At 39.7% G+C, this 23899-nt stretch overlaps 2 protein-coding genes across 3 annotated transcripts in view; both read left to right on the top strand.

Annotated features, from left to right (window-relative positions):
• GUCY1A1 (guanylate cyclase 1 soluble subunit alpha 1) overlaps positions 1-14153 on the top strand; it is a 36677-nt gene extending 22524 nt beyond the window's left edge. The window contains exons 3-9 of the mRNA XM_056355508.1: positions 2467-2528; positions 4155-4213; positions 5268-5977; positions 7463-7948; positions 8463-8606; positions 10750-10904; positions 13145-14153. Coding sequence (XP_056211483.1) covers positions 2467-2528; positions 4155-4213; positions 5268-5977; positions 7463-7948; positions 8463-8606; positions 10750-10904; positions 13145-13346 — 1818 coding nt within the window. The 3' untranslated portion in view covers positions 13347-14153. The remainder of the gene's footprint in view (positions 1-2466; positions 2529-4154; positions 4214-5267; positions 5978-7462; positions 7949-8462; positions 8607-10749; positions 10905-13144) is intronic.
• A 6694-nt stretch (positions 14154-20847) lies between these two features.
• Positions 20848-23899, top strand: part of GUCY1B1 (guanylate cyclase 1 soluble subunit beta 1) — a 43506-nt gene continuing 40454 nt past the window's right edge. The window contains exons 1-2 of one of the 2 annotated variants that reach the window (XM_056347927.1): positions 20849-20916; positions 21259-21332. In XM_056347927.1, the coding sequence (XP_056203902.1) occupies positions 20914-20916; positions 21259-21332 (77 nt within the window). In that variant the 5' untranslated portion in view covers positions 20849-20913. Of the gene's footprint in view, positions 20917-21258; positions 21333-23899 lie in introns of both variants that reach the window. The other variant, XM_056347926.1, reaches the window with a different exon arrangement.

Raw genomic sequence — 23899 nt, 5'->3', positions numbered from 1 at the left:
AAAAAATTAAAATAGCTATTCTCATCTGCTGTGATGCTAACCCTCTGCCACACTATTTTAGAAAACATTACTGTCTGCATTTACCGCAAAGGTGTTCTTATGTCTGTGCTTAACTCAAGTGAAAACAGGTACAGGGCATTCACAGTGGTTTGCTTTGCTGGAGGTGAATACCATGGTTTATCTCTGTAAAAAAAACCATGAAAAATGCAGCTCCATAACATTCAACACTTGGGCTTGCTTCAAATTCTGTGGGAAATGTGAACGAACTGGCTGGTATATATTGAGACTACAAATGGCAAATGGCCAACTCTGTGTAGTCATTTCATTACAGTTCTACTACTTGGACATTCAGTGTACTTTACTAAAAGAGCTAGAGTTTTGTTAAATCTATTTGCAGATCTGTTTTCACAACTCTTCATCTATTACCCTTTTGCTAAAATTCTGCGGTTTTGATAGACCCCCTTTTTACCTCTGCTGCATTACACAGAAAAAAATCATCCCTTTAAACTGATCTTCAAATATATAAAGGAAAGGTCTTTTAACTCAAGAATGATCTGGCAAAGCACCCTTTCTATGGTGTCGTGAAGTCACTAGTGTATAGCTGTTGGAGGGATTTTTAAATAGATAACTGGTACGGTTTTTCTCTAAAGAGTGGTATAAATGTATGCAGCTGCCTATTATGTAATCATGATAGGCTAGTTCATCAGCTGGGGCAAAAACTTGGTACCATCAAGGATATTATGACCAGGTACCCCAGGAGCTACTGAAATTCCAGGTTTTTTTCCACTATTATTTACAGTTATTCAAGTAATATTCATTGGAGCTTTGTCCAAGGTATAATAGTCTGTTCTCATGCTAATTTGGGGTCCAGACCTAAGCATATTCCCAATCCTCGTTCTCCTTAGAAAGGTTTTGCTTGCTTAAAAATGTATTTCACATTGCTCAGATACTTGATAGTGCCTTACTTAACCATCAGCAATTATACCACCATCTTCTTTCAAATTGGAAACTCCAAAACAGCGGGCTGCATCGTGACCCCGACTGCTTCATGAGCTCCTCATGAAAAGAGTGAGTTTTGCATGGAAGTCCAGGACATAGTGCATCCAGAAAAAACTTCTGATTAAATTTGAGATATAATGTAGTGATTGTTTTATTTGCTTCTTTGGGTGTTTACAGCAACATACAGGACATTGTTTGGAGATAAGTAATGAATTGGATTGTGTTCCACTTCCTGTACCAGTTTATACACAGGTGTAATTTACATTGTGTTCATATACGTAAACAGTTCCTCAATTTAGATTTTTGCTTGGAAAAAGTCTCCAGAATGTATCGCCTTTCTTTCACCTGATATTTTCTTTGGGTGTGCAAAATTTCCTTTTGCGAATAAAAAAAGTAAAAGATGCCACAGAAAATGCTGGTTTCTTCAAGGAGTGAGAACCAAAGACAAGGCAGACCACAGCAAGCCCCACAGCCAAATTCCGTCATAGCAGTTTAGCACTGTTCTTTTTGGGACGTTTGGGTTTCAAATGATCAGTCTATATACCTAAGGGAGCTTTACTGGCCCCAACAGTCTGAAATATGCTTGTTTGGAAAGTGTAATTGTTCCAATTAGGAACTACAGAAAGGATATGGAACCACAGGATTGAGGTAAATGGAGGTAAATCTTTATGATAGTTTATTTTATTATGGAGTCCTTTTACACAGCTTATCTACAGTGCTAGATTTTCATCTAGAGGGGATTTTGGGTTTGCAGCACACATAGCCAAAATTCTTCTTTTTCTACAAATAAAAAATAAATGGTTTTAACATTGTCTTGAAATGCTGTAGTCTTGAAAACAGAAAAAGAGGTAATCCGAAGCACGGAATGCTATATGGATTCTTTCATAGCTGCATTTGAAACTCTGTTACCTTTTGCAGTTTCAATCTTGACACTTCTGAAAATTGTCTGGAAAAAAAAAATTAAGTCTTAATATCCAAGAAAAGTTACTTGGCAGAAGAGCCACTTTATACTCGTTTGTTCTATGCATAATACATAATATAACTGGCTTTTTCTGTTAGGAGAATGTATTTTAAACTGAAAAGATTTCTTTCTACATTTTGTATCCATGGCAGGGTGTTTTTTAGGGGGAGGGGATGGGTAATAATAGGAAGTTGGATTAGTTATCTCTTAGCAGCACTGGCTTTATTGCCTTCTGAAAAACTGGAGGTAACGCACATCACTATATTTAAAATGCACAACCGCTGGCACACATGAGCTACGGGGCTTAAATGTAGTGGTACTGGAGCTGAAGACATCAACATAAACTAAATCCCAAACACAGAAATGACATGCTGTTTCTAACAACTACATCATCTTGAAAAAAGTCCCAAGGACAGCAAAGTAATTCTCTGTATAAAAATTTTCTTCTCATGATTAAATGTTCAGCAATGACATTTTAATCAATATACCTTTTTTTCCTTCCCCAGTTTGAAAGGCTAAATCTGGCAGTTCAGAGAACACTTGCAAAATACAGAATAAAAGAAGCCAGGTACGTATGTGTAATGGGTTTGCAACTAACTTCTCAGCAAAAATGCTTTGCAGACAGTTCATAAGGACTGGGGTGGTGATTGAGAATCGGGACTTCTGGAATCTGTTTTCAATTATCTTTGTCAAATTGGTGTGTAACATTTAAGGTAACGTAAGTTAATAATGATTTAGTTTATTTTAACATATCTGCAAATATTTAAATCACGAAGTTGACTTAGTGGGCAAATTTAGCTGTTTGTGCGGGGAAACAGGCAAGGACTTTGTTTAAAATGAGCAAGTCTTTTGGAGGAACTCAGAGAGTACTCAGGCATAGCTAGAAAGGTAGATATAATTGTACATGGATATAGCCTGGTGTTTTTAAGATGCAAAGGGTTAGTATTATACAAAATAATCTGGCTTTTGGTACAGTGGATGATCATACACTACAGATACTGACATACGTGTTGTCTTGGGCTCGCTTGGCTTCTGCTTTCTGTTTCCAAGGAACTCAGCTTGATTTTCATCATTCTTTAGTACTAACACAATATTAATCATTTGACCCTTGTAGGGAGCGAGGATTTCTTAGCATCTCATTGTACAATGAGGATTCGATTTATTGAATGCATCTGAAAAAATATGCCCCTTATTTTAGATCTTCTTTCAACAGTGGAGAAAAATAATGAAGTTGGAAACTACACTGTTGCTCACCATGATAAGAATAGATAATTGCAATGTATCTTTTAAATGATACTTGATAATTTCAAAGCAGCATCGACCGAACCAAAGATAGCTAGTCAGATGTGCGTTGCAACTGCTGACTGGCTTATTGATATGAATATTTTCCTTATCTTTAATTATGTGTTGCATCCTGGCATATTAGTTTGAAACAAAAAATTATCATATTCTGAATGATGTAATAATGCAAATGTAAGCCAAATCTAAATGTATTGCTTTTGTATGTAAATACATCTAAGTATTTCAAATGAAGAAATTCAGAAAGCATGTATCAAAAGCTTATTGCTTATATGGAATTTAATCTAAGCTACGTGTCTTTCTCATCATTTTGGGCTGGACATTCAGGTTGACATTTATTGACCTCAGAGAACTCAGAGGGCTGCAGTTTTGTGTCACAGAATCTGGATTACTACTGAGAAACAAGTGATTTTGAAGTCACTATTTCTTATCGGTATTTCCTCTCAAAACAGAAATACTTTCTCACCTCTTTTGAATTTAATGCAACGTAATTCCAATAAATGCTTGAATATAAAGTCCAATTATATTATACAGTTATATTATACAGTTATTATACATTATGAAATTCAGTTATGGCTTCAAGCAAAAGACTCAGACCAAACAAAAATGGAACTGTTGCAACATAAGAGTTTTTAATCAATGACAGGCAATAGCATTTGGCCTCAATCCATAATCTGAGCTCAGACCACTAAAACTTTAATTTAGCGCAAATGCACAAGATAACGTAAGATCCTACCAAGACCCTCTTTTGAGTTAATGAAAACTGCCTATTTGATCAGCAAAACTTGGTCTGTACACATTAAAGATAGGGTAGGTAACTTCTGTTAGTTACTATTTTTGCCATGCTTATCTTGATTTTTCAGGGGTTTTATTTATATTTTTATGTTCTTTACAGAAAAGCTGGGGATAGAGAAGATTTTGAAAAAATAATCAGTGATCATGCTAATGCAGCAGGTAAACTTGCTTAATAATATATATTTAAAGTATTTCTAAGTTATATATATAAGCTAATGTATGTATATATAAATTAATCTAGTTACTAAAAAATATTTTCCCCATGCAAGGGCTGCAGTGATGCTGACCAGAGGCTAAACAGTGATCTCTGACACTAACAGTTCAGAGTGTCAAAATTTGAGCTAAAGAGAAGAGTTTCTCAAGCCTGAGCTGCCATAGAATCACCCACCCCTAAGATCCAACATCTAGAGGGAGTTCTAACATACATTATGTAGTGAGGTACAGTTTTATACTCATGAAAAACAGTTTGCTCCTTGTCATCTTCTGAAGGACTGTAGTCTGTCTGAAGAGAACTGCTATAACTTGCAATACAGAACTCTCTGGCTACATCTATAATAGCAAATTAACATTTCCAGGACCTGAAACATGGTCTTCTGTGCACTTGAACTGTTAAGCTGGTCCTGGCACACAGCTCACCTGTGACAGATAACACTTTTCCAAATTATTCGCAGTAATGGTTGGAGAGCTGGAACATACCCAACAGTCTGCTTGCAGCTGTCCTGTTAAAACAAATCTACTAGCAAAGATACGAGCTGTTCTGTGCCAGTTGGCCTTGGCATCCCAGAATATTCCTAGGGCCATTGAATTTACTGGATCAGGCATAGCAGTTGTATCTGCATGTGTGCACAGATCCTGTTCTATTCTTACCTTGTATTCTTATTTTAAGTTTTAAAATTCTTCTTTTATTTCTTTATATCAAGCTAGAGGAATTGGATTAAATCCTGTGCCAAAACGTGCATTCATTCTGGCTCCATCTCTACAAAGAACACTGATTCTGGGATCTTTCCAGACTGCAACCTATTGTCTGCCTGTTTTCCAGGCACCACGAATATGCCTTTGGTTACAGCAAGACTCTTGTAGGAGAGGGCCTTCAGGTGTCAGGGCTGGGTCAGGGAAGGATATTGATAATTCAGATTGGTCTAGGATAAAAAGAAAGCGGAGGTTAGCCTCTGTGTGATGAGTGCAGTTCTGACTAAAATGTGGTTCCATGCAGGTGTTCCCGTGGAGTCTCTACAGGAATCTCTTGGTGAAGAGCTATTCAAAATATGCTATGAAGAGGATGAACACATATTAGGGGTTATTGGAGGAACCCTTAAGGACTTCTTGAACAGTTTCACTACTCTGCTGAGGCAGAGTGGCCACAGCCAAGAAGCAGGAAAGAAGGACAGACTTGAAGATGCTTCCATATTATGCCTTGAGAAAGATCAGGACTTCTTAAATGTGTATTATTTCTTTCCGCAGAAAATCACAAGTCTTATTCTATCTGGCATTATTAAAGCAGCAGCTCATATTTTGTATGAAACCGAGGTGGAAGTGATGCTCATGCCTCCTTGTTTCCATAATGACTGCACTGAGTTTGCAAACCAGCCTTATTTGCTGTACTCTATACAAGTCAAAAGTGCAAAACCTTCCTTATCTCCATGTAAACCACAGTCTTCACTTGTGATTCCTGCCTCTGTGTTCTGTAAGACTTTCCCATTTCATTTTATGTTTGACAAGGATATGTCAGTTCTTCAAATTGGAAATGGGATAAGAAGACTTTTGACCAGGAGAGAATTTCAAGCGAAGCCCAATTTTGAAGAGTATTTTGAGATTCTTACCCCCAAAGTAAGCTGCACTTTTAGTGGAATAATGACAATGCTCAATATGCAGTTTACTGTACGAGTCAGAAGATGGGATAATACTGATATGAAATCATCCATGGTAAGAGACTTTCTATAATCATTACTTCTGTGAGGAATTTGTTAGAGTTAAAATAGCTACAAAACATGGTGCACTTTTCATGGTCTACCTTTCAACATCTAATAATACAACTGAATAATAATGATTTATTGAAGGCACTCATGTAGTTCAGATTCTGAAGCCAATATTCAGGCAATATTCTGCTTTAGGACTTCTACACAAGTAAAACCCGACTGTTAACTTGATTTTATTAAAAAAAAAAGTTTGAAATATTGAGATAAACTCAGTAAACTGAGATAAAGCCAATGACATGCCATGCTGTTGAGAATAAGGGCGTCTCCAACACAAGGACAGTGGCAGGGAAAGCTTTACTAAAGTACCCCTCAGTCATATGGGAACAACAGCTCTGGGATTTGGGGAAAGAAGTAGCCATTCCTTATGCTCATTCAGCCTTTCCTTTCTTTGATGTTTTGGTATCTTTGATATTCTGATGTTTTCATCAAATGCAATTGCCAAAGGTTGCACATAGTTTTAGCTGATGGGATTACTCACTACCTTTGCTGGGGTGTGTGGCAAATGGCCCGGGACAGTAAAAAACATGGAATATCCAATGATTGCTTTTATTCATCACTAGCTCTAGCTGAAGTCCAGTTTATGTACACCTGGGGCACTCCAGGATAAATCACCAGTTCAGACTCAGCGCTCCAAGAACTTCAATAAAGGTTTTGCCTAGTTAATAATGAAGTGTGAAAAAGTGTAGCACTGATTAGCTACTTCATCTCAGAGCTGTTTCTGCGCTAGGCAACAGTTTAATGATTACAAGGGGTAGTAGACTGCGCTTTGCTTTTTGCACATACTTAACATACACGAATCTCTATTTGCAAGTAACAGGTTTTCTTTAAAAAATGGTCTTTCAAAGCAATGTTAAGCGGAGCACTGCAGCACCTTGCACGTTGCACAAGTGAATTCAGAAGGGACATAAAAATACTTCATACAAAATACTTTGCTTTTTTTAATTATTAAAATGGGATATTTCTTCCATTTATGCCTTTAATTTTAAATTGCAGTGAGTACTGGACATCCTATGATAAAATTTAAGCAGATTTTATCACTTTATTTTAGAAAGTGGTGCATGAACTAAACACTAGAGTTATTAGCAGAAGTTCATAGGCCACTATTGTCAGTAACATTTTATCAATAGATGAAAATGCAGAAAATTCATTTCTTCCTAAGCTAAAACTGATCCTGATACTCAAACATCATTAGTTTATCCTTAAGTTGTGGTCTAACTTTTGTACCAGAAGGCTCAAGCCAAATAAACTTATTTGGTGGCTCTATGTTTTAGCACCCCATGTTTTCTCTTAGGCTACTAAATGAAAATGAAGAGACTGTGGACTGATCTGATTTTCCTGTGTTTCAGCAGAATTTATTTCCTCTAAAACTTCTGGCTTCTAAATCATCCCCATGCAGGTTTTGCATGAATTCTTGCTTCTTTAACTGTTTCAGGTGATGGACCTTAAAGGCCAGATGATCTACATTTTTGAGTCCAGTGCCATCCTGTTCTTGGGATCTCCTTGTGTGGATAGACTAGAAGATTTTACAGGACGTGGGTTGTACCTCTCAGATATTCCCATTCACAATGCCTTGAGAGATGTTGTCCTGATAGGAGAGCAGGCCAGAGCTCAGGATGGACTGAAGAAGAGGTTAGGAAAGCTAAAAGCAACCCTCGAGCAGGCCCATCAAGCACTTGAAGAAGAAAAGAAGAAGACCGTAGATCTTCTGTTTTCCATTTTTCCTGGAGAGGTTGCTCAGCAGCTGTGGCAGGGACAAGTTGTGCAAGCCAAGAAATTTAATAATGTCACAATGCTTTTCTCTGACATTGTTGGATTCACTGCCATCTGTTCCCAATGCTCACCTATGCAGGTTATCACCATGCTTAATGAGCTTTATACTCGCTTTGATTACCAATGTGGAGAGCTAGATGTCTACAAGGTACACAATTTATTGCATTTCTGTGGGGTTCTGGAGCAGGAATGGAATTGAAGACTAAATGGGACCGAGGATAATAGAAGTCTAAAAATTATTTTGCCCTAAATCTTCATTATAAGAAAGACATATTAAAGTAAATCAAAAAACAAACAAAAAAAAGATCAACAGAATCAGCCATTCATTCAGCCAAGGGAGAAGCCCACCAAAACTTAAGAGTTAATTTTAAAAATTAATTTCAATGACCGTGTTGTGAATCTGTAGTAAATAGGTGTTCAATGTAGCTATGAGTGCCTGATGGTAGGTGGGCGGGGAAAAGTATTTTAGCATCATGCCCAGCCATAAATAAAGTGCAATTTTTCCTTTTGAATGATACTGCAGGATTTGCCCAGGACTTAAATAATTTAGCAGGACAGATAAGATTCAGTCAATATGTCGGTACAGTTCTTACTATACTCACAAACTATCCTTTTGTATGTCAAACAGTCTTAACAGTAAGGAACAAATATGCCTGTTTTAGGTTGAGACTATTGGAGATGCCTACTGTGTCGCTGGAGGTTTACACAAAGAAAGCGAAACGCATGCTGTTCAAATAGCATTGATGGCCCTGAAGATGATGGAGCTGTCAGATGAGGTGGTGTCTCCCCATGGAGAGCCTATCAAGGTCATATATTTTATTGTATTTTATATGGTTAAAGTGGGTGTTTCTGTTTGTTTTGCCCTTGGGGCTTTTGTCTCAAGAAAATCTTGCATCGTTGCATTAACTCAGGCAAGTTGGGGAAGTCAAGTTTGTATGGCTGGAGAAGCTGACCTTTGTAGTGCTATGAATGAGAGTTTTGTAGAGAGGTAAAGATGAAAGAGATCTGAAAGTCAACCCAAAAGACTGAAATGCCGTCAAATCAACATGTGTGCACTGACATGCCACAGTTTTTGTCTCAGTAGCAATACATTTAACAGTAGCGTGGAATATTCTGTTAATGTTTTCTAATAAGGAGACTAATCCTCTCTCAAAATTAAACCCAGTGAGAACATCTAAGTCTTTTGAGGTAACAGGTATAAATACAAATCATCAAAGACACATTCTGATTGCAGTACTCCACACATCTTTAGATGATTGTTGCTGTTCTTGTCTTACAGTCAGATACTGAATCACTACCAGAAGATAATGGTGTTAAAGCTGTCAAAGCCACTGTTAGATTCAGTGGTAGTTATATTTATGGCTTCCTTTCAGTGAGGACTTGTACATGTACTGAACTATTCATGCAGGTTTACCTCCCGCTGAGAAAAAAAAGAGAAAGGCCTGTGTGCGTGACAAATGATGTAGACCTTCTGCTAAGTTCAGATGTCTTGGAATGGGGTCCTTTTATTTTTAATATAGGTGTCTCAGTTCATTATGTCTTTCATTTGCTCATTTTTAACAGGTATCTGTTCATCTGGTCCTTTAGAAAACTTCAGAGTTCTTTGATTTTAGATTAAGGAATATTTGTATTCCAAGAAAAAGAAAATGGTTATTAAGAGGATTACATGCTCCACATCTATCACAGAGAACAGCAGTATTATATTACAAATAAATGTTATACTTTTTATATTTCACAATATCAAATTAAATTACACTTAAAAAATCTGGATACATCTTGACAGTATTATAACATGTTTATAATTTCCACACAAATGCTGCCTCTATGATTTTGAATGAAGAACGCTATTACATTTTAAAAAGTAATTTTAAAGCAGAGAGAAAAAACTTGTATAAGTATGAGCTAGAAGCTTCTTAGAAGAAAACAATCTATTTTTAATGAAAGCTTGCTTCTATTTTAATGAAATTCTTCGTGAAAGCATTGGCTGTTTTGCAAAGCAACAAATACGTCACACAGTCTACTGTCATTTTATATATTGATTGTCAAAGAAAAAGATGTGACTGCAAACCATTTTAAATCAGACTTGTGTATTGATGTTCATATTTTAGCCATCTTTGCTGTGTGGGTGGATTTTTCTTTTGTTGCAGGCTTTTCTGCTTTTCCACTCAACATTAGAAATGGTGACTTCTTTGTAATGATAGGATATTCTCTTGGTACGTGAAGAGTAGCACACATAGTAGAGATGCTAGCTTCCCAGCACCATCCCATTATTGTGCCAGAGTGCTATTCTGAAGAAAACATGTCTATGTATGTATAATAATGCACATAAGAAAAAGAACACATCTCAAATAAAAAAAAAAAGGGGGGGGGAAGGAACATAGAAAGCAGCACTAGCTAAGCAAAACTCAAAAATTTGAGTACGAGTAACAAAGAAGAGGTATCAAAATGTTTCAACTGCTGCATTCTTTGATCAATTATAAATTTCTGGGATTGGGATTTACTCTGTGACCTCGTCAATATGGTTCAGTTGGAACTACAGCATATACATATTGTCTTTGCTATTCACTAAGACTTGTCTTCTGACCTTAACAGCAAAGCAAGTAGTGTTCATTGACTGTCACCAGTCTTAACAACGTTGTGTCATGTAATTCCTCTCAGGAAAGTATCCAAGTGTCATAGTAACTCCTGCTGATGTTTCTAGATCAATTTACTGCCACAGGGACCAGAATTATCACAGTCATAGCAGATGAAGAATTACTATAAATGCAAAGCAGGGTAAACTTCAGCTATTTCCTCTCTGCAAGCAGTGATGACCAGAACACAGACATTTTAAGGAGACTGTACTAACTCAATTTAGATTAGTAGCTCATTATTTCATTTTTTTTAACAGAGGAAGAATTTGTAAAACTGACTAACCTAATAATGCTGTTTTCTATCTTTTATTTGAAGATGCGTATTGGCCTTCATTCTGGATCTGTCTTTGCTGGAGTTGTTGGGGTTAAAATGCCTCGTTATTGCCTTTTTGGAAATAATGTAACCCTTGCCAATAAGTTTGAATCTTGCAGTATACCTAGAAAAATAAATGTCAGCCCAACAACTTACAGGTACAGTGCTTCATATCTATACAATGTCTACCTGAAGTAGTTACTGTAATAGTTCATTATCTTCCTGTTTGGTTTTTTTTCCCCGTCTGAAGTACGGCTGTTTATTTTCCTCGTTCTCTTTTTATCTGACTGCTGGTGGTTATTTTTAGTCAGAATGCAACCAGCAGCAGCAGCAAGAAAAAAGGGCCAAACAGAACAGCTGCTATTTATTTTTCAGATGTTACATTTAAAATAAATGGACTGTCTGGACCAGTTTTTCTTCTTGTCCTGCAGTTGTATACCTCTTGTTTGTCTGGGGTTTTTGTTTGTTTGTTTTTCTCCCTCATATAGTTGGCTCCTCTTGGAGCTGTGTGGTTTTCAGTGTGAATGGATGCCAAACTGGCTGCAGGTACCATTGAAAATAGCAACCTAACTATCTGCAGAATGGTTAAACCTCACCCTATGTACATCTTTGTTCTCTTTTGGTTAGGGGAGATGAATGAATAGGTTGCAATCAACCAACCACACCAGCTGTTTAATTTATATAGATCTTGATCCCAACTCGGTTTAAACCTTTTAGTATGAAACACAGGCTGTACTATTTATCCACTCGGGGCACATTTTTGGTGATGTGTACGACATAATTTTGCAGACAGCTTGCAAGCAGTCTCTCCTACAGGAAATACAATATCTCTCATTTGTCCTCTGAACCCGATCCTCTCTTTGTATTATTTGTGTAATTGTACTTAAAATTCACCTTGCAACATGTTCATGGCCAAGTATAGTGCTTTTAGGTGCCAGGAAAAATAATAGGAAACCATTTTGAATTTGATGGTAACAATTCAGTCTACATCTGAACTCCAGCTTGACTGAATTTGATGCCACGGAGCTGACAGTGACTATTGTTTCTCCCACAGTGGCCAAAAGTTTTATAAGAATGAACTGTAGAGCGTGAACCTACTCGTAGAAAGTGGTATGGCTGGCTAGGTAAAATAACCAGAAATATGGATATAATTTTTTTTTTTCCTTTCAAGGAAGCTTTGCTACCCTCAGCGTAGCCTGGACGGTCAGTTGTTCCTACTCGGCTTGTACCCACTGCCGTGTGTCTGATACTGCCCTGGGGCAAGGTTCTGCATCCAAGGTCAGCCAGAGGATGTGGGACAGGATCCTGACAGCCCCTGCAGACTGCACTCTGCGATCCACAGGGTGCCACGCTTTAGATTGTCCCATAGAGGTGTTTTAGAGAAAAGTAGCACAGGTATTAGGGCACGCAGTAATAACCTTTTTGATCATGCGCTCTATACAAATACAGGGATAGCACTGGCATCACCAGGGCTTATGTATGTCAGAAGAACAGTGATATTTTTTTTTCCATATCCATATGGAAAATAATTTTGAATGATACTGACTACAGTCCTTTCTTAAAACCATTAGACACTTCGTCCACACGAGACTTGCTCATAACCTGTGGCGTAAGTAGGTTTCTGCATGTCTGTGTATTCATCTCAAGAGAATATTTGAAATGACTATACTGCTGGGGAAAAAAAAGAGTTAATTCTCTGAGTGCCTATAAAATAGGCAATTTGGTTAAAGGGTAAACTATTATTATTATTGTTGTATGTTTGCTTTTTTTCCCCTGAGTGAATGATGTATTAATCTCCTTTTTGTTTAGTGTTTTTTTTCTTTTTAATGCATACACCAATTCTAAACACATATTGATAATGTTATGGCACCTTACAGAATTCCTGTATATTGCGGTAATTGTTTGGAAGCTTAGGTGCCAGTCATCTGTATTTATCCCTACAGATTAGTAATCTGTGTTTCAGATACAGAAGACCACTGAGTTTAGTGAACACATGTGTGAAAAAGCAAATTATTAGAATTGGTAAGAGGATCTGAATAGTTCAGTTAATAAGCTTTTTGGTATTTCATTAATTAGAACGTTAATTACGGTTTCATGTGCTAGTGTGAGCTAGCTTTCAGTACTAAATGATTTTTGAAAACATTTACAATAAACATAGCACCTACATGCAAAACATTGACATGACAAAAAAAAAGAGAGGCAATAATCTTGTGTGCACTGGTGCACAAGTTATCAAGGTTACCAAATGAACAGTATTTCTTTTATATTTTAAGTAAATAACATAAATATTACATTAGATTCTGCCCTGCTGGGCCTGAAGAATCATTGAATGTCTGTACTTGTAGTAACAATTAGTGACTGATTCATTTTTAATCAAGATGATTCATTTTTGTTCTAGGTTGTTAAAGGAGTATCCAGGTTTTGTGTTCACACCTCGCTCAAGAGAAGAGCTTCCACCAAATTTTCCCAGTGATATCCCTGGAATTTGCTATTTTCTGGATGCTTATATTCAAGGAACAAACTCACAGACTTGGTTTCAAAAGAGAGATTTGGGAGATGGCAATGCCAATTTTTTGGGTGAGGAATCAGGAATAGACTAAACTGTACATTCACAAGTGTATAGAATAAATTTATAAATATTCTGAGTTTTTTGTATAAATGGGAAATTTTTAAAAATGTATGAAACATGAAAGCACTTTAGATTGTTAACACCTGAAAGCCAGTATTAAAATTTCAGGAAGTATGTCACTGACTACTTTTTATTTTTCCTTTGCATAAGGAACATAGGCACTAAAACAGTGTTGCAACTTCACTGTTGAAAATGCTACTAAAAATTACATTTTCCTTGTGGTGATTTGTAAGTGCTATGTAACTACTCTCTCGGTTCTCTGTGTGCTGAGGATTCTAGATGTATTTTACATGTCGTGTGTCAGGAAATGTAATGTGCAAGTGATGCAGCCACATGCAGTGTTGTGAGCTGGTGCTTATCAATGACTATTAAAAATATTTTCTTAGTGATTCCATAAGAAAATATCCATTAAAATATCGTCATCGCTATCTCATACTCCTTCCAGTACATCCTTTGGGCCCCATCCTAGAAGCTGCTGACCATTTGCTAACAACACTGACTGGAGTCAGTGTGTTGAGGGTGCTCAGCATCTTCTGGATCAGGCTGTTAGTTGTAGCTAATGCACATAAACGTAGCAGAGTTTGCTGCTTACTCTTTCATGTACTTTATTTTGTGTATAAAACAAATACAGATTAAAGCACTGTATAATCACATGCTAAAGTCTCTGTAATCATCAAACAATAATCAAGTTCTTGTTTTTTTTTAAATACTTTACAAAAACAGTAATATCCACTTGCTATTATGTATTAGAGCAATAAATGTTTTCTTTTTGTTGTCATTTAAATCTGAAATGTTTTAAAAGAACTGTAATAAAACATGCTTTGAAGTGTTTGCTCCAAAGGAAATTCCAGTCAGACTGTATAAAACAGGAACAGAAGCACACCAGTTTAAAGCTGTGATCCTTATTCAGGGACAGCAACGTGGGTAGGACATGTTGGTGAAATGCCTATGGTATACTCACTTTAAAGTTGCCAAAGGAATCTACAGGTGAACAGAAATGCTTCACAACGTACAAACACATATACGCAGTATTAACGTTACTACAGTACCAGCTTTTCTATTGTGGATGGTGAAACGTGAGTGGTCTGCCTCTAGAACTGGCAGAATATAGTTACGAGTTATAGTAAATCCTGTGGTTAGGATTCTGCCTCTCCAACTAGATCCATCTGCACAGAAATTTCTCTGTGCCACACAGTTTGATCCCAAATGCAGGCTGAGAGAACTGCACTGCTTACATACGTACAAATATTTCCAGTAGTGTCACGCAGTATTGGTTATTATCCTAACCTCTGAAACTCTTGGGGTTCAGCACATCAAGCCATAAAAGTCTTTCTTCAGGCTACTTGCCACTGAATTGGATTTTGCTCTCTCAATATTTACAGGGAGCAATTACATTAGACCGAGGTGCCATTCGTTTTCTGAACTTGACTGGTTCATTCAGCAGCTGTGTATGCTGTTTTATCCTCCTATTTTGCAGTAGAAACTCATACAGAACATGTACCGTCAGAGCCTTGAGAAAATTCTCATAAGGGACTAGTTCTAAGAACGTTTTAAAAGCATATTTGAATGCAGATTTCCTGTTAGCAGCATTTGAACAAAACTTGAAATATTGAATCCTGCTATTGCTTGAGATCTCCAATATCCATCCAAGATGCTTAGAAATAATTGTGTCACAAAAATGGCACCTGAAATTCTTCCCACATGTTACACACATCTCTCTCTTGCATGTGCCATATATACACACGCACATATGCAAGCATATGTACTTGTAACATTTTTAACAGCAGTGTTTCAAGGAAACAAGGACTATGTGAAACTTGGCCACTGATCTTTGTAATATTATGTTGGTTGGAAAATTCTCTTCAATTGACATAAATACCCAGGGGCTAGTAGCAGTCCCATGTGGGTGCTCCTGCATTTAAAACTGTGGAGTATTTGACTACTGACTCCTCAGTAGACTCATGATATTAAGCCAGTAATGACTGAAGTCAGTAGGAATCTATCCATCCTTGTTATCTGTTGAATGTTATAATAAAATAAAAATTTTTAAAAAAGGCTTTTAAGTAAAAAGGATTTCTTTTTCCCTCTCTGTGCAATGGGAAAGATTCTTAGGAGTGAATTTCCTTTTATCCCTAGGAAAGAACTATTGCTGGACTGGATGATGACCATTCTCAAAGCCAGATTTCATACAAATCTGTCATGGATGTTCATCGTGGCAGTTCCTGACACGTTCCTAAGTGTATCTCTGTGAAATAAAACACACCCTAGGCCAAAGTTCTTATCACAGATCAAATTGATCTTCCAATATTGCTTTTTAGAACTCTTTTATTTTCTTTTTATAATACACCCTAAGCTACATTACCAGCTAGGATAGAATTGCTGTAGAATTCTTATTTCACTAATTTTTTGCCTGAAAATTTCAAAATGTTCCCACGTCTACTTCAGCTTTAGTTCATAAAGAAATACACTTGAATCTCAGAGGAATAAATGGGATTTAGGCACACATTTTAAGACAATGATTCAAGAAGGTACTTTAAAATGTACTTGTTTTCAGACGTGTTCTGCAGAAAAACCCACGAGTCTACATTTAGCTTTGAGCATAACTTAGTAATTTAGGTCTCACTGAAGCTGTTCCTCTGTTTTAAGTTTTTTTGCTGAATGAATGTGTATTTAAAAAGGGACAATTATTTTTAATTAATCTTTTCATTTGGACTTTAAATAGTTTTTTCACTTTTTAACTAATCTTTTCACTTAAAATAAAGCTAATGGAAAAAAAGGAAGCAGAAATCCAATATGCAAATTGTTGAGATAAACACAAGGAAGGAAGTTTAACTGATATAATACTGGGAGATTTTGCAAGGAAATAAAACAGTTGTTTTTAAGCTGATGTCTTGTATAGTATTATGTTGTATGATATTGTGAAAGTGTTTAGAGACCATGCAATGCTATCTATATAAATATACAAATACTTCAGTAGTATGACCAGAAACAGTTTTGTTATTATGTGAATTTTTATATTATTATTTCACGAAAATTCTGTGGGGCTGATTCCTGTTCACATTTACACTATGTGATGGAAGATACATTTTTATCACACTGCAATTTCTTTGCCAAAGAGGTGTAAATGGCCCTTGAAATAAATAAAAAGTGAGTCCTTTGAACTGACATAGCTAAAGTGAAAGCTATAGCAAAAGACTTCCACTGATTTTATTTCATTCAGGCAAGACCTGGTAAGATTTCAGGGAGATGCTGGAAAAGAAGTCTCGTTGCTGGAGTCAGAGGAAGTGCAATTAGTATGGAGATGATTCTTTCTCTGAACTACTTACTGCGCAAAAACAAAGGAAACGAACTCACAGAAACTGGCAAAACAGTGAACAGATAACAGAGCCCCAGGACAGATCTACTTTTTCTTGTGAAGTCTTACAAAGGAAAAATCCAGATCTCCCTCAAACCCAGTTTATTTCTCCCATCATTTTCTTCTGCATTCTCTGCAGAAACAGCTGCAACAGATAGTACGGGAGGCAAACTCAATATTTCCAGCTGAAAGCTATCAGAATTAAGGGGAACTTCTCTTGACTCTTGGCAAGAGGACCCTTTTACAAACCCCACCCATCTTATAATCTAGCAGACCATTCTAGCTGCTACCATTTTTTATGCCTGCTTATTGTTCTGCAAAAGCAGTGGAAGGGGAGTTTTTGCTTCCTGTGACAGCAATAATTTTTGTGGCTACTTGCCATATAGCGTTCAAGGGACTGTGTTGCTTTCAAGGCCCTGCTCCAGTTTATCAAGCCAGCTTGGCAGGAGCTGAATTTAACTCTGAGGCTGTTTCTGAAATGAAAGGTAGGACTTTTCCACCTCTAAAATCTTCAAGATGGGTGCCACAAGTGTCTTTAGAGACCTATAAAACCACCTCTGATGTTATGGCTGCTTACAACTGCATAGGAAGGAAATAATCAGATATAAGGGGTTTTGTTGTTTGTTTTGTTTTGCTTGTTTGTTTGATTGATTTTCCAATCCCATTTGCATGAGTTCACTGACAGTCCTTTTCTGTAGAGCAAAGGGAGAGCATAAAACTCCCTGTTGTACTCAGCATTGCTCTGGTACTGAAGCACAAATAAAAGATGGAAGGCAATCAGTGGTTCTGGAACCTCTGCTACGTCGAGACACAACAGTTTAAGATATGTACTCCTCTGAGCACAAACAGTAGGATCTGAATGTTAAATACGCAGTTAGGCTGGAACATGAAGCTGGAGAGCCAGTCAAAGAAATAATAAACAGAAAGAATCAAAAACAAAATAAACAACCTTTTAAAGTTGTGTGTCTCATCAGCTTCAGTAGATTTTTGATGCTAACAGTAAAGTTGAGCCAGTGGTTTCCTAATATAAATAGAAACGAGCACATTGCTTTGCAGCTCCATTACAAGTCTTCCTTTGAAGATCTGTGCTGAAATTGTTTCCTGTCTTCTGAGAAGTACAAAGTCACAAATTCTTGTGCCACTACACCAAGAAATGCCATGTTTATATGAGTATCCTGCACATACAGCGTGTAATGGGAAATAACCTGGAGGAAAACATTCAGCAACGTCCCGAGGATACGAAAAGCGGCAGATTAAGTCATAGCTACACGTCCACTTTTTCGATTTTTTTCAGACCAAACAAAACCTGCTAAAGAAATATTGAGGACAATAACATTCCCAGGGGCTTTGGACTAGAACCCTACAAAAATCAGCAGGAGTCTTTCCACTGATAGCGGAAGCTGTAGGGAAGATTTGGACACACGATTAGTTTTTTTCTGCATTGCTAAGTTTATATTCCCCTTACAGAAGGATGCAAGAGACACCACAGAATTTCTCAAATTCACACAGGTTATTGCATTACAGAACAGCACTGACATATTGAGGGCTGTTTTAGTCATAGCTTGTCAACACCAATAGTGTATAGTGGTAGAGTAGTAATAATGATTCTTGCTGAAGTGATCTTAAAGAGCGTATTTCTGCCCCTGAGGAGTACTATTATGTCAATCCCAAATGTCAAGTTTTCCAATCAAGACCATTATGATTTGGAACAGGTAACTAGAAAATACCCAAAATTCCGTTTGATGTCAGGAAAGCAACTCCACCTTCAGCAAGTAAAACCCAGCAATACCATATAAGGCAGTATTTTTAATCAGGATTACCGTAACAATATAAACTGTCAAAAGTAAAAAATGCAACTTATTAAAATACTTTGGTTTATAGTGCTCGTGTATTAAAACAAACCATACTGAACTGAATGTAGATGTTCTTGGCTAGCTAGTGGTTTTCCCAAAATTATTGTCTCAGCAACTGTCCTTTCATACAGCATAAAAGGATCCTATGATACTTTTTGCTTTCATGGATCTCAACAAGAATTGCCAGATGAAGTTAGCATCTCAAGTCAGGAAGAAACATGCCCTTAAAAGGTACAGCAGTACTTTTTCTCCTTTAATCACTGACTGCAACTCTTCTGGCTTTCTGATGGCCAGTGCAGGAAAGTCCTCCTGAGAAACATGTTTGGGGGGACGCAAAGTGGAGAAGCTGCCTTGTACGATTTCAGCTACAGAAAATGCTTTCTAAAAAGCTCTTTTCACACCAGCATTCTATATACATCCCAGTTGTGGCTAGTGCTACAGCTTCACTTCCACTCCAGAATACCAAAAAACAGCTGGGCAGCAGGTCATGAGCTGCACCTCGTGCATGAGGGTTCCCAGATGGGGATGAGACTGTGTGCTATAGTGAGGAAGCTGCAGGCTTTATGGAAGTGTATCAGTTACAGTCCAAATAGGTGTGATGTGCACAATGCATGTGATCTAACAGTCCCGATGCTGAGGGGTTAGGCTTTGAAAACATAGCCCAGTATTAACAGCTTAGTCTAACACATACTTTGTCACTGATCCCTCTCAGCAAATCACTTTGTTGAATTATATAAATCTTCCAAATTTTTAAAAGAGGATACCTGTTTTAGAAAAGTAAATCAATCATTGTCTGCTTTAACTGTGCTCATGCTGTTTTCAGTTCATATTTTACAAACCTCACTTCAGATGCTAGAGCTTCTGCTTGCGTTACGACGGCTTAAATGCAAGAACAGCCTGCAAATGCAACCTACCAAACCTGAACCAAATCAGAAAAAAGCAATTTTGACCTTTGTACATATCAGTGCTTTTGAAAAAGTGTCACTCAGGTACACAAAATTGCCAGGATAATCTACTTTCCAAAAACCGTTATCCAAAAATAATGTTATGTAATCTCTCTAGTATCATGTTATGAGCATGAGGGTTTACCCCACACACAGGGTGAGTGGACTCCCTTGAAATTTACGAAGAATGGGGATGCTGTTAAGGCTGACTTTCAATACAGTCTTCTTGTTTCCTGCCTGGGATGGGGAGTCAGGACTTCCTTGACATTTTGTATCCTCAAAACTACTTTATAGGTATGCGATGAGACCACGCAACAGTCCTTTCTCAGCTGTCCTTGGCACGCTGTCAGCAGCCATCTGCCCAAAACTCCCGTTGTAAGGGTCATACCTTACTTGGAGAAGTCTTTAAGAATCCGTATGTAGCAGGTTACTGATACAGTGCAGTGTTTATTCACCTTGGCTGGTGACAAGGCCCCCAACACCACACACAGAATTACTGCAAGCATTGTTACACTTTTAACTTCACTAGCCTTTGAACGATGAATGCGCAGTGACCAAAATGTCTGTGACTGCGCTGTCCCTCAGATTATTCAATTTTTAGGGGGTATTTATAGTCCTAAAAGCTAAGCGGCTCCACTGGGACACGAAACAACCGAGGAAGCCTTTCTGTTCCAGCGAAGGCACCGGCGCCGGGGCACACAAGGCCCACGCCGGGGCCTGCCCAGCCCCGGGGCCCGCCGCGCACCTCGATTCACCTCCCAACCCGTGTCAGGCCAGTCCCAAGCGACTCCAGCTGGAGAGAAGCATCTGGAAAATCCCATCCGATGCGTGGGAAACTGTAAGAGGTTCAAAGGGTTACCGGCTACGGCGAGCAGCGGGAACAAACCACCCCGAGGGGGCTGTGTGCGTTCCCCCGGCCTGCCCGCCCCCAACGCACGCTGGCCTGGGGCGGCAGCAGACACCGTTATCCCGCCGGCCACCGTCTCAGCACCTGAGGAGGAGGGGCAGGGCCAGCCGCCGGTACGCGCAGGGAGCCCAGCCCGCTCCCGGAGCCCCCAGGGCAGCGCAGCCCAGCCCGCCCCCGGCCCCCGCTCCCGGCGGGGCGCAGGCAGCGCCGCCCAGGCCGCTCCGCGGGCGCGGTTGTCCCCGGCCCCCGCGCCCGCCGCTCCCACGGCCGCGTTCCCAGCCCCCGCATGCCCCGGCCACCCGCAGTCCCGCCTCCGCCTCCGATTGGAGGAAAGCGTGGCGACGGCGACCCCCATTGGATACTGGAGTGGCGGCCGCGCTCGCCATTGGCTGTCGGTGGATGCTACTCGGGCGGTGGCGGCTGGGGGAGGTGGTGAGGCAACCGGGACCCATCTGCTGCTCCGCGGCGGCGGCGGCATCATGGTGAGCTCCGCCGGGCCGCCCTCCCTACACGGGGGAGCGGGGCTGATGGAGGGCGTCTGGTCCGGGCCGGGCTGGCCGGGTCCGGGTCCGGGTCCGGGTCCATGGAGGGAGGGAAGGGAAGGGGCTGAACCCGCTTAGGCAGAGGGAGCCCTAAGGGGAGCCGGGTCCCGGCCCGCTGGTTTGGGGGGAGATGGGGGAGGTGTGAGGCGACGGTTGCTCCCGCCGGGGTGAGCGGCACCGGGGTGAGAGCGGGACGGTGGGGAGGCGTGGGGTGCTGTGGGGCGGTGGAAGGGGCTCCCCCACCCGGTGCCTGACCGTGCCGCCGCCGCGCCCTGCCCGCAGTACGGCTTCGTCAATCACGCCCTGGAGCTGCTCGTCATCCGCAACTACGGCCCCGCCGTCTGGGAGGACATCAAGTAAGTGCGTGTGCCTGTGCGTGTCCCTCCGCGGGGCCGGGGGCCGCCGCCTGCGGGGACCGGGCAGGGCGGGCACAGCCTGGCGCGCCCCGATGGCCGCCGCGGGGCCGCCCGGCATGTGTAGCCGTGGCTGGTGGCAGCGGTCTGCGGGAGGCGGCTCTCGGCCGGGGCACGGCCCTTACCACGGCCCTTACCACGGCCCTCCCCGCCTTTCGTCCCGCACGGGGCCTGTCACGCCGCAGAGAGCCGCCTTGCTCGCTCTCACCGATTCCCGGAGCTGCAGCGGGGGTGGCATCCGTCCCTGCGGCCCCCTCCGTTATACAGCGCGTGCGGCAGAAATCATCTGCAGGCAAAACGTCCCAGAAACCAGGGGAGCCCTTCCTTGGGCCAGACCACCAGGTGAACCATGCGACAGTTCACTCTCTGTGCGCTCCTGAGGAACTGCAATACAGTTTTTACCTAGTAAACTGTCTAAAATGAGTGTAAGGTTTTGGTAATGTACGCAGCTTGCAATTAAAAGTCACGGCTATAGAGAGATGCATATAAGAAAGTACGTATAAGAATGATTTTGGGCTGTTGAACCTGACTTCTTGTGTCCAGCCCTTGCTTGTCTGGCAGTATAACATTTTTCCAAGGAGATGACTGTCTTCACTTTAAACTGATTAATTGTGAGATAGCACAAAAAGTTTGAAATGGGTAGTGCAAACAATATTCTATTTACCATAAATATGGTGGGTTGGATACTTGGGCAGAACTACAAGAAATATATTTTAAAAGCCATAAATGCTTACAGAGTTGTAAGCTTACTTTGTAGGGCTTTGTGTAACTATGTAGTCAGAAGAAAGGGTTTAATATAATCTCTTGATATTGTATGTTTTAAGGGAGAACTGTATTATCCAGTTTGGAGAAGGTAGTCATCTTTCAGTGGGATGCCTTCTTTTACACTACTCTCCCATTTATTTTGGGCCAATTTTAATATGTCACTATAGCTGTCTTGCCATTGTCCTAATACAGTTTTTGGAGTTAAAGGACTTCACTTGACAGTGAAATTTTTGTGACCGTGACAGTTTTTTTCATTAATCCATTCATTGAAAATGTGGTAATCTTACACAGTACCGTGAAATCAGAGAATCATGGAAACATTGGTAGGAAGGGACCTCTGGAGGTCATCTAGTCCAGTCTTTGTTCTAACCAGGTTACCAGCACTAGATCAAGGTTCAGCTGTGACTTTTGTCTAGCTGAGTCTTTAAAATCACCAGAGACGGAGAGTCCACAGTTCTGGTTCAACAGACATTCACTGTTCCAGTGATTCCTGACAGTTACTTTATAAATTATGCTTTGCAAATGCAGTTCTGTGGATTGCATAGGTGAGTCTTCAGTGAATGCCACATAGTTTTGTACCGTAAGTTGTGAGTTATACAAGTTTATTTTTCTTACATACCTTATTTAAACACATTGGTCATTTTCCATGAAAATTATAATAAAATATATATATGAATATAATACAGAATGTTCACTCTTTCCTGGTGTGCCAACCCTTACCAAGTTGTCTTTGAGTATTATGGTCCGTTTTTGTCCAGATTACCCACTTAACAGAATTTCTATTTAAGATTAATCCATCTGAGAAGATACAAAGTTTCTTCTAGTACACAATCATACTGCAGACAGTGAGAACCCGGCCATAATCCCTGATGCATCCTATCTCTTAAGATTTGATGCACACCTATTAGTATACTGAAGGTAACTAAAACCGATGAGGAGTATTACTCATTTAACATTTTTGGGAAATTTAATGGAAAGATACAAAATACTTTGCTAAGGTCAGCTGTGAAGCTTCAAGAAGCTGCTACATCCTGTTTCTGTTTCTCAGCTGAGAGACATTTCTTTCTTGTAGTAGCCCAACAGCTAGGCTCTGCTATTAATTCACAGAGAAGATGGCTTTCTGAAAGGATACTACCACACCACCACCCAAGAGTGGAAGAAGAGGGGAACATGATCTGCAAGAAAGAGCCAAAATGTACGCAACAGCTGCCATAGCTCCTTATGCAAAAAGTGTTTGCAACAGGGTATTTATTCAGCAGGATTTTTCTTTAAAAGTAGCATATTATAGAGTTTAGAAACCAGCAAACAAACTCCTGTATATCTCAGTGGAACATAGATATAGTGGTGCTGATTTAGGAGTTGCTACAGGGTCAACTGAGAGCCACTAAATGCTTATTCTTTTTGGCACTTTTAAGTTCCTATGGTGCACCTACAGAGATACGGAAGAGGTTAGATATTTTACCTTATGTAAGCAAATACAGACTTCTTTCGAAGGCTTTGTTAGAACTGTTAATCGTTTAGGAAAACATGGGAAGATACAGACCAGTGTTGTGGCATGGTGGGTTGAATCAGTTGAATCACCCGTGATTGTTTTGGAGGAGTAATTGTTGAAGTCAACAGTCTTTGGCTGTTTAAAAAAAAGCGAGAGGCGCTTTGCACTGTGTGGTTGAATTTGCAACAACTTAAGCATTTCTGTGAAGCAGGAAAGCCTCTGCTTTGGTTTTTTTTTTTGCATGTTGAGATGA

Source organism: Falco biarmicus, chromosome 1, assembly GCF_023638135.1.
Source record: "Falco biarmicus isolate bFalBia1 chromosome 1, bFalBia1.pri, whole genome shotgun sequence".
Lineage (NCBI taxonomy): Eukaryota > Metazoa > Chordata > Aves > Falconiformes > Falconidae > Falco > Falco biarmicus.
Note: the sequence above shows the minus strand (reverse complement) of the source record. Positions and strands in the feature narration are given on the sequence as shown.